The sequence below is a fragment of the Chrysochloris asiatica genome, unplaced genomic scaffold, assembly GCF_000296735.1.
Source record: "Chrysochloris asiatica unplaced genomic scaffold, ChrAsi1.0 scaffold00213, whole genome shotgun sequence".
NCBI classification, from domain to species: domain Eukaryota; kingdom Metazoa; phylum Chordata; class Mammalia; order Afrosoricida; family Chrysochloridae; genus Chrysochloris; species Chrysochloris asiatica.
The window spans coordinates 2484227-2494641 of NW_006408731.1; the positions used below are offsets into that span (position 1 = coordinate 2484227).

The 10415-nt window shown below is 38.0% G+C and overlaps 1 protein-coding gene across 1 annotated transcript; it reads right to left on the reverse strand.

The window, feature by feature from the left end:
• Nucleotides 1-8500: 8500 nt before the first annotated feature.
• On the reverse strand, nt 8501-9560 carry ZNF391 (zinc finger protein 391). Its single transcript, XM_006878216.1, is given in 2 exon segments — nt 8501-9472; nt 9474-9560. Coding segments are annotated over 2 exon segments (1059 nt in total).
• Nucleotides 9561-10415: the final 855 nt, after the last annotated feature.

Here is a 10415-nt window from a genome sequence, read left to right on the forward strand (position 1 = left end):
GTTTTAAAGTGCAGTCGAGTTGGTTCCAACTCATAGTGACCCTGTATAGGGGAGTGGCTGGTGAGTTTGAAATGCTGACCTTGCAGTCCAAACTGACCTTGCGATCCAGTGCTTATCTTACAGTGTCACACCAGGACTCCAGCTTTGTTTAATGCTTATCCTACATCGTCACACCAGGGCACATTTCTAAAGCTGTTTGTTGTTATGTGTCCAGTAGGTTCCAACTCATAGGAACCCTGTATAGGGTTTCCATAAGTGGATGGTAGATTTGAATTGCCAATCTTACAATAAACAGTTCAAGGTGCTTATCCTACATCACCACGCCAAGGCTCTATTTCTAAAGTTGTTTTGTTGTTGTTAAAAGCTATTGAGTTGGTTCCTACTCACAGCAACTCTATATAGGGTTTCCTAGAAGTGGCTGGTTGGTTTGAACCGCCGACCTTGAGGTTAGCAGTCCAGTGTTTATCCTATCTACATATTATTTAAAAGTTGCTAACAGCTGTAAAAATGAGCCCTGGTGTGATGATGTGGGATAAGCATTGGACTGCTAACTGCAAGGTCAGCACTATGATTGGGAACTGACTAGATAGCACACAACAACAACTTTAGAAGTGATTTTATGTGCAAATAATAGACACTGTACATGTAAATTCTATTTTAAAAAACATGCCACAAAATTTAAAAGGCACTGGGTTACTCTTCATCTAACTCAAAGCCAATCTGGAAAAATAACGTTTGTTCTACCATTTCCTAATAGCTATTTAAAGTGTATTGATTGGGACCAACTAATCAGATAATTTAGAAGAAATGGATAAATTCCTTGGAACACATAAACTCCCTACATGGACTTGAAAAAAAATAATGGCCATGAATGATTTCAGCAGACTGCATACAAATGGGAGAGGTTAAATCAGTAATCAAAGCTGCCCAGTCAAGAAAAATCCTGGACTAGATTAATTCACTAAGGAGTTCTACCAAATATTTATAGCAATACTCCAATCTTACTTAAACTTTTTCCAGAAAAATAGAAGAGAAGGGAATACTACCTAATTTGTTCTATGAAGTGAGCATTACCTTGATACCAAAGTCAGACACAGAAACCACAAGAAAACTTCAAACTAATATCCCTAATCAATAATAAATACTCAACAAAATATTAGCAAGTAAAATCAAAAAACATATTCTCTAGGATAGGCCTTCAGTTATGGAGAATAGGCATCAAATCCTAGAAACTGACTTGAAACTTCAAAATGAAGGACATAAATAATATTCATTCAGGAAACTGATATGAGAGGTTCAGGATAATTTAATTAAATCCTGACTCATGAGATCTGGATTTATTCATTTTCCTGGAGGCTATTTCCTCCTCTGTACACCCATCCTAAGAAATGACAGAATCCTGAAAAGGCAAGGTTGGAGGAGAAAAGGACTTGTCATTTGGAAAATTCTCTCTGGAATAGCAAGAGAGCAAATGGAATCCAGGAAGAGTCCCTCTTTTGCCTACAAAACAGTACTGCAAGATATGGAATCGCTGCAATTTGACATTCCTTCTGAGTTCCTGAGAGCTGAACCATACCTGAAGCTAACGAGTTGGGGGTTGCTCAGACCAAGAGGGACCATCTGTGAGCTTGATAACAATTCTCACGCATGATGTAATCTACTATGGCCACATAAGGCTAGTTAAAAGCCCTGAGCCCCAAGGCTCAGATGAGCTTCCTCATTGGTGACCATGAGCAGGAGAGAGCTGTTAAGTGCCGTTCAGTCGGTTCTGACCCATAGCGACCCTGTACAGGGTTTCCAAGGAGCAGTTGGTGAACTTGAACCGCCAACCTTGCTGCTCAAACTAATTTTGCAGTCCATTGCATTAAGCTACAGCACCACACCAAGATTCCAGGAGAGAATAAGGAGTTTCTTTTGGGGACATGGAACTCTGCACTTGACCCCTCCCAGATCTTACTCTGTGTATCTCTTTGTGTCCTTTATGGTTGTAATCTGTTGCCATAATTATGGTATTCTCTCCTTGAATTCTGTGAGTTGTTCCAGTGAACTAACCAACTCACAGGGGCAGAGTCAGCAGAGGCTGGCATATATCTGCTTATTTGGGAGTCTGAAAGATAGTGTCCTAATATGTGAAGTCTGGTCATCCTCTGGGTGATTGTTGTTAAATGCCGTTTGGTCAGTTTTGACTCACTGCAACCCTGTATAGCGTTTCCAAGGAGTGGCTAGTAGGTCTGAACTGCCAATCTTGTGGTTAGCAGTCCAGTGCTTATCCTACAGCACCACACCAGGACTCCTTTGGGTGATTACTTGTGAGCTCTGACCCAGCTCTGGGTGACCATGGTAATAGATGAGGACGGAGGCCTGACTCCATCCACACATTTAGGAGATTGGCTTTATGCTGATCTTTTCCATGCAGTTGTATTAGAGTTTAAGTTCTAAGCATTTGGTTTGTTGAAGGCTGCAGTTACAGTGAGCACTTTAACTCCATTTTGAGTGTTGACATAAATTCAGCTTTCATTTGAATTTTCTGACCATTTATCAACAATGTGGCAAAAGCTTTGCAGTTTGTGTTTGAAACTATATTGCACCACTAGCCAGCCTTAACAAGAGGCTCTGCAGGAGAAAGAAGAGGTTGTAAAGATTTAGTCTCATAAGTCCTGGTGTGGCGCTGTGGGCTAATGCATCACGCTGCAAAGTTGTTTGAACTGCAAGGTTGGTGGTTCAAGCTCACCAGCTGCTCCTTGGAAACCCTATACAGGGTAACAACAACAAAACCCTGTCTAGGATTCTTATGAGTTGGAATCGACATGATGAAAATGAAACATGGTCTAGTATTCAAGACTTGGTTATCCTATTCTAAATAAAATTTATGTAGAATAAAATATTTATTCTAAATAAATAAAATAAAATTTCTGACTTTTAACATCACTGAACACCCTGCCATAAGCAACCTGGTTTCTTCATCATCTACTGTAACAGACTGATTACATTTTCCCATCTTAATTCCTTCAATGAAGGCTTGGTGGCTCAGTGATTAAAATATTGGGCTGTTAACCAAAAGGCAGGCAATTTGAACCCTCTAGTCTCTCTGTAAGAGAAAGATAGGCAGTCTGCTTCCATTAAGATTTTCAGCCTTGGAAACACTATGGGACAGTTCTACTCTGTCCTATAGAGCCCCTCGGAGGGCAGGGTTTAGGTTTCATGCCCTTACTTAAACAGTTCCTTTTTGTATCCCAGTTCTTTCCTAGCTGCTGCCAGGGTTCAGCTAAAGATATCCAATACTGTAATCAGAACTGGGGACAGATTCTGGCCCTTGGGTAAGTAATTTAACATCTGTAAACTTTAACTGAGGGCCCTGGTGGTGCAAATTTTAAGCACTCAGCCACCAACTGAAAGGTTGGTGGTTCAAACCCATTCAGTGGCTCTGTAGGAGAAAGAGCTGCTAACTGCTTTTGTAAAGATTTGTTATTGTTGCTAGGTGGTGGTGTTATTAGTCTATAATGACCCTATACACAACAGAATGAATGAAACACTGCTCAGTCCTGCCCATCCTCACAATTGTTGCCACACTTGAGCCCATTGCTGCTGCCACTGTGCCAATCCATCTGAATGGGGGTCTTCCTCTTTTTAGCTGACCCTCCACTTTACCAAGTCCTTCTCTAGGGTCCTTCCTGGTAACATGACCAAAGTATGAGAAAAATTTCACAAACCTGGCTTCTAAGGAGCATTTTGGCTATTCTTTTTCCAATACACTATTTGTTTGTTCTTCTGACAGACCATGGGACTTTTAATATTCTTCAATACCATAATTCAAATGCATCAATTTTTCTACAGTCTTCCTTATTCGTTGTTCAATTTTCACATGCATATGAAGCTACTGAAAATACCTTGGCTTGGATCAGGCACACCTTTGTCCTCAAACTGACCTATGCTCTTTAACACTTTAACGAGGTGTTGTGCAGCAGATTTGTCTAATGCAGTATGTAATTTGATTTCTTGACTGCTGCTTCCATGAGTGTTGATGCTTGATCACAGCAAAATGAAATTTTTGAAAACTTCATTATTTTCTCCATTTTTGTTTTCTTTACATTAAGGTGCACCCCATACTGAGGCTGTGGTCTTTGATCTTCATCAGTATATATTTTAAGTCCTCTTTGCTTTCAACAAGCAAGGTTGTATCATATGCATATCACAGGTTGTTAATGAATATTCCTCTAATTCTGATGCATGTTCTTCTTCATATAATCCAGTTTTTCAGATTATTTGCTCAGTATAAAGGTTGAATAAATATGGTGAAAAAATACAACCCTTATGCACACCTTTCCTTATACAACCCTTTCAATGTGTCCTTGTTCGTTTTGAATGACTGTCTCTTGGTCTATGTACAGGTTCCTCATGACTAAAATCAAGTTAAGTGTTCTGGAATATTCATTCGTCAAAATGTTATCCATAGCTTGTCATGATCCACACAGACGAAAGCCTTTGCATAATCAATAAAGCACAAGTAAACATCATTCTGCTTTTCTCTGCTTTCAGTCAAGATCTGTCTGGCATCAAGAATGATATCCCTAGTTCCACATCCTCTTCTGAATCCTGTTTGAGTGTCTGGTAGTTCCCTGTCAATATACTGCCATAACCATTTTTGAATTATCTTCAGTAAAATTTTACTTGCATGTGATATTAATAATATTGTTTGATGATTTCCACATTTCATTGGGTCATCTTTCTTTGGAATGAGCACAATCTCTCCTAGTCAGTTGTCCAGAGAGCTATCTTCCAAATTTACTCCAGATTCCTTGGCATAGATAAGTGAGTGCCACCAGTGCTGCTTCAGTTTGCTGAAATACTTCAATTTTGTATTCCGTCAATTCCTGGAGCCTTGTTTTTTGCTAGTGTCTTCAGTACAGTTTGGACTTCTTCCTTCGTACTATCAGTTCTTGATCACATGCCACCCCTTGAAATGGTTGAACATTAACCATTTCTTTTTGGTACAGTGACTCTGTATATACCATCCATCTTTTTTTTTCTTTCTTTCTGTATCATTCAGTATTTTTCCCATAGAATCCTTCAATATTTCAAGTCGAGGCTTGATTTTTTTTTTCTTTCGTTCTTTCAGCTTGAGAAATGCTGAGCATGTTCTTCTCTTGATTTTCCAACTCCAGATCTTTGCACATTTCATTATAATACTTGACTTTTTCTTCTTGAGCTGCCCTTTGAAATTTTCTGTTGTAAAGATTACAGCCTAGAAACCCTTATTTATGTATGTCTGTATGAGCTATATATTAACTAAATATTTATTCATGGAGAACTGTTTATTTGGTGTTGTTGATACATAATTTGTATAATACACTACGGAAAGTATTATATAATTACTGTATGAAAGGGCCAGTGGAGAAACTAATTTTAAATGTAAGTATTAGTTTTTGCTTTCCTTGAGAAATGAACTAGTCCCCCAACCCACCCCAAAATATAACATAAGTAAATTGTCTTCTCATTTTGGTTGCCAGAATGTTTAGCTTGCATCTCTAACAGAACAATTGTGTGGGCTAACAGAGCTTATCTTGATCTTATCTTCTTGGCATTTTCTGCCTTCTATAATGCTGCTTTGTATCCTTTTGTTTTTCTATCTTACTGTATTTTATAATTGTCTTCAATTAATTTTGACACATGATTGACTTGTAATAAACACAATAGATGGTTATTAAGGCAGAAAAATTCCTTCTAATTTATTTGATTATACTTCTAGTTTTCCAGTTGTTGTTGTTGTTAAATGCCACTGAGTCAGTTCTGACTCAGCAACCGTGTATAGGGTTTCCGAAGAGCAGCTGGTAGGTTTGAACCTCTGACCCTGTGGTTTGCAGTCCAGTTCTGATCCTATAGCACCACACCAGGAGTCCATAGTTTTCCAGTAGTTATTGGTAATGGAGTTAGAGACTATGCAGACAAGAAAGTAAAAAGCTACAGATATATGTGAAACAGTGGAATCACAATGACTAGCATTTATTGAGCACTTTATGCCATGCACTGTTTTTATCACTTTATACAAATAAACTCACTTCATCCTTATAACCTCAGGAAGTGGAAAGCCAAGAGGCCAACATCCCATGAACTCTAAAGGAAAGTCAACCCAAGAGCAAGTAATGTACATAATTCAAGGTAAGACAAAAGGACCTAAAATATTTATGAGGTCTTCTCACCATTCAAAAGACTGAAGATATAGCTCTGTTAAATTAAACCCTCCTGGTATGAATTAAAACTGGAGTTCAAGTCTGTGTTGCACTATATATTTATTACCTGGGGTTTATAAGATACTAAAGAGTCCTGGTGTGGTGTTATAGGGTAAGCACTGGACTACAAGGTTGGTTTGAACTGCAAGATCAGCACTTCAAACTCACCAGCTGCTCCTTGGGAACCTTATACAGGGTCACTATGAGTTGGAATAGGCTCAACAGCACTTAACAACAATAAAATTTTAAAGACAATTTCTAACTTCAAAACAGCTTATGGAAAAACACACCAGAAAAAACTTAAGAACAGAATAAAAATGTGTCAAATGAAGTAGACCAATGCAGACCATTACTGCAAAGCGTTTCTAAGAATGTATGAGAGTGAAAGTATAACAAAGGAGACAGGACTATAACATGGCTTTTAAGAAAGGGTAAATACGTCTTCTGGAGATATACAAGAGAAAGGAGGACAAATAAAAGGGTGTCATGGAATAGTTTGAAAAGAATCCAAGTATGAGAAGAGAGACAAAGGATACGCCTGCCACATGCATCATCTCTTTGTTTAGAGGCATAATGGAAAATAAAGGTAAATAGATCCAACTGTGGTAGACCTTGAAGATAGGAATTTGACCTTTTTCCTGGGGACACTGGGCAACTGTGAAATATTTTTGAATAAAGTAGTAGTTTAGTCAGGCAGCTAGATAAAAACAGGTATACAAGAACAGCAACAATGCACTTCTCTAGTAATTTAGACCCCAAATACTGAGAACTTTACAGAAGCAGTAGAAATAAAGAGAAAGGAATCAATTATTAAGTCATTTCAAGGAAAGTCTAGAAAATTTATTCAGGAGATATAGAGGAATCAGTAAACACTAATTACAGGGCATTTAGTATCTACTCAGCATTCTGTGATGTTTAATAATAGCTACAAGACTTCTGCCTTCAAGAAGCTTACAGTCTATTTGAATAACCTCAAGTATCACAATTTGATAAAATGATGTTATTCTAGTCTTACCCTTGCCCCAAATCACAGAGCTGATCATGTGTGATTTTAGAAGTATGAATGCTGGGAAGGAGAAAAACATATGGATACCAGAAGAAGCTCAAGTTTTGAGTCATAAGAGTCATCAAAAAAAAAAAAAAAAGAGAGAGAGAGAGAAGAAAAGTAGCCAGCCAAAAGTGCCAATTCTGCTTATTAGAGTAGAATGACTAAGACATAAGCACTGGGTTTGTCTTTCAAAGATCAAAGCCAGAGAATATGATATTCATGAATTCTGCAAAAAGAAGTAAAAAAACAAATAGATGAACAATTGGAAGCCTCCCCCACCATCCCTGCAGATAATGTAGGAACTAACATTTCTAAGATTTTTAGGTCATTCTTTATAAGAATGTGATAAAATAACATTAGGACTAGTGTGGGTTGTGCTTTAAGGAACTTATGCTACAGAAGAAAAAAAGTGAGGCAGGAAAGAAGAGAAAATTTGTACTTATAAATTTTGAAATTTAACTTGCCTCAGTATAATTATCGCTAAATCGGTGGGAAGCTTTTAGTCCTGCTCAGAAGCCAACTCCCTTTCTTGTGCTACTAGGGCCAGGAAGTATGAAAATACACATACATCCATACACATGGTTTACTTTTACAGGAAGAGACTGATGGGAAATAGAGGGTTCATGGTTGTTTGGGGACCCAAACCAAACCTACTGCTGTCAAGTAAATTCTGACTCTTGGGACCCTATAGGACAGTACAACTGCCTCACAGAGTTTCCAAGGCTGTGATTTTTATAGAAGTAGACTGCCACATCTTTCTTCCACAGAGAAGTTGGTGGATTTTAATTGCTGACATTACTGTTAGCAGTCAAGCACTTAGTTAGCCATTGCACCACCAAGGTTCCTTTTGGGGACTTAAGACCCATGGAAGAGACAAAGTGAGGAACTGCAAGAGACCTGTAAGGCAAGTATATACTTTATATAGGGGCTCCAACTGGAGCCCTTCAGAATATTACACTAAATATGCTAGGTTTTTAAAGTCACTTATTAGTTTTAAAAAAAGAAGGAAAGGAAAAAGTTTGAAGGTTATTTATAGTAAGCTAGTAAGTGAGAGAGACATTACTATATATACATATATTTCTATCTCTGGAAAATTCTGTGCATATGAAAGGGCTTCAAAAAGTTTATTTTAAAATTCCATTATCTTTTAATTCTATTATTTCCATGAATTTTTTGAAGCCCCCTTGTCTGTGCTCTTGTGCTAACACTAATAATAGCTCAGGTGTTACTCTTTAGTGTGAAGTTGCTGATGTCTGATTAGAGTGGAACTCTGGCTGAAGGCTTTCCCACAGTCATTACATTTGTAAGGTTTCTCTCCAGTATGAGTTCTCTGATGAATAATAAGGGATGAGCTCCGACTGAAACCCTTGCCACACTCTCTGCATTTATGGGGCTTTTCTCCAGTGTGGATTCTCTGATGTTCAGTAAGGGATGAGCTTCTACTGAATACTTTCCCACAGTTACTGCATTCATAGGGGTTCTCTCCAGTGTGTGTTCTCTGATGTTCAATAAGTGATGAGATCCAACTGAAAGTTTTTCCACATTCACTGCATTCATAGGGATTCTCTCCAGTGTGTATTCGTTGATGCTGAATTATGGTTGAACGGTCACTGAAGGATTTCCCACATTCATTACATTTGTAGGGTTTTTCTTGAGTATGAGTTCTGTGATGTTGACTAAGGTTAGTGCTCCGACTAAAGGTTTTTCCACATTCACTACATTTATAAGGTTTCTCTCCAGTATGGATTCTTTGATGCAGACTAAGGTGTGTACTCCGGCTAAAAGCTTTTCCACATTCACTGCATTCATAAGGTTTCTCTCCAGTGTGAGTTCTTTGATGTTCAATAAGGTGTGTACTTCGACTAAAGGTTTTCCCACATTCTTTGCATTCAAAAGGCTTTTCCCCATCATGAATTCTACTGTGTATAATAAGGTCTGACTCATATCTAAAGGCGTTTCTACATCCATTGAATTTACAAGGTTTCTTTTGTGGGCAGAATTTCTGATGTTTTAAGTCTGAATTATCTTTGGAGTTTTTCCTAAATGTGGGTGATCTGTCTCCCTTTGAGATTTTTTGTTGTGTATCAAGGTTGGAGTTCAGACTAAATTCATTGGATTCAGGACCTCTCTCTCCAGGAGAAATTTCCTTAAGGGTCACTGACATTGTTTTTATCTCTGTTTTCTCAAAAGAGGATTTTCTTCTGTGTAGGGCTTTGTGTATGCCTTGATAACTGGCCTTCACTTTTACAAGTGTCTTCATTCATATTACCTCTTAGATTTTCCATTGTTGGCCCTGAAAACTCTAGTTCTTCAGAAGTAGCTTGATTGGTGTTGATGCTTTGATTTCAGTTCACATCTCCCTATCTGAAAGACATTTAAAGTACAAAAGTCACCTGTGTCCACTGTATAGAACAAGAGAAGCAAACTAGCAGATAAAAGACAATTAATTGTCTATTCGTGCATACTAGCAACTTTTATTTGAGGATAAAATAAAAAGGAACAGTGGAAAAAGTGTGAAAAAGGCTTGCGGAGTTAAAATGCAGAGTTTTACAATGAGTGAGCACAAAGACATTACGAAATATAGGAAAAGTGACTGGATAAAAGTTCCCCCACCCCAAATGGAAATGAACAGATATGCTATCTGATGAGCAGAGAGTAAGACATTAAAAGATAAAATGAACTATCAGTTATTGTAGCCATTAGTCACAGGATATGAAAAAGGAAAGGGATTAGAAAAGCAAAGACTGTCAAATGTAAAAAAGACCCCGGGTAAAGCAAAACAGTAAAGATGACTTTATCAAGCTTGACTGTAACCATTTTCTTGGCATGTCTAAGAGAAGATAAAATGTCATAAATGCAAATTGCAACTCTGTCACCATCATCTACCCCTCCACCCTTCCTCTAACTAGTTTAGCTATTCTTCTAAATAAGTCTACAAGCATAGACTATGAGACCTTTAACAGAATTTAGAGCTCATCTAGGCCAGTTCTCATGCTTGACAGACAGAAAACCAGTTGAGTGACTTTCCCAGATCACCCACCTAATTTTAAGAGCTGAGACTAGAACTCAAGTCTCACAAGTATCAATTTGGACGGCTTTTTATGACACAACTCACCTAGTTAGGTATTTTTTGGCCCTCT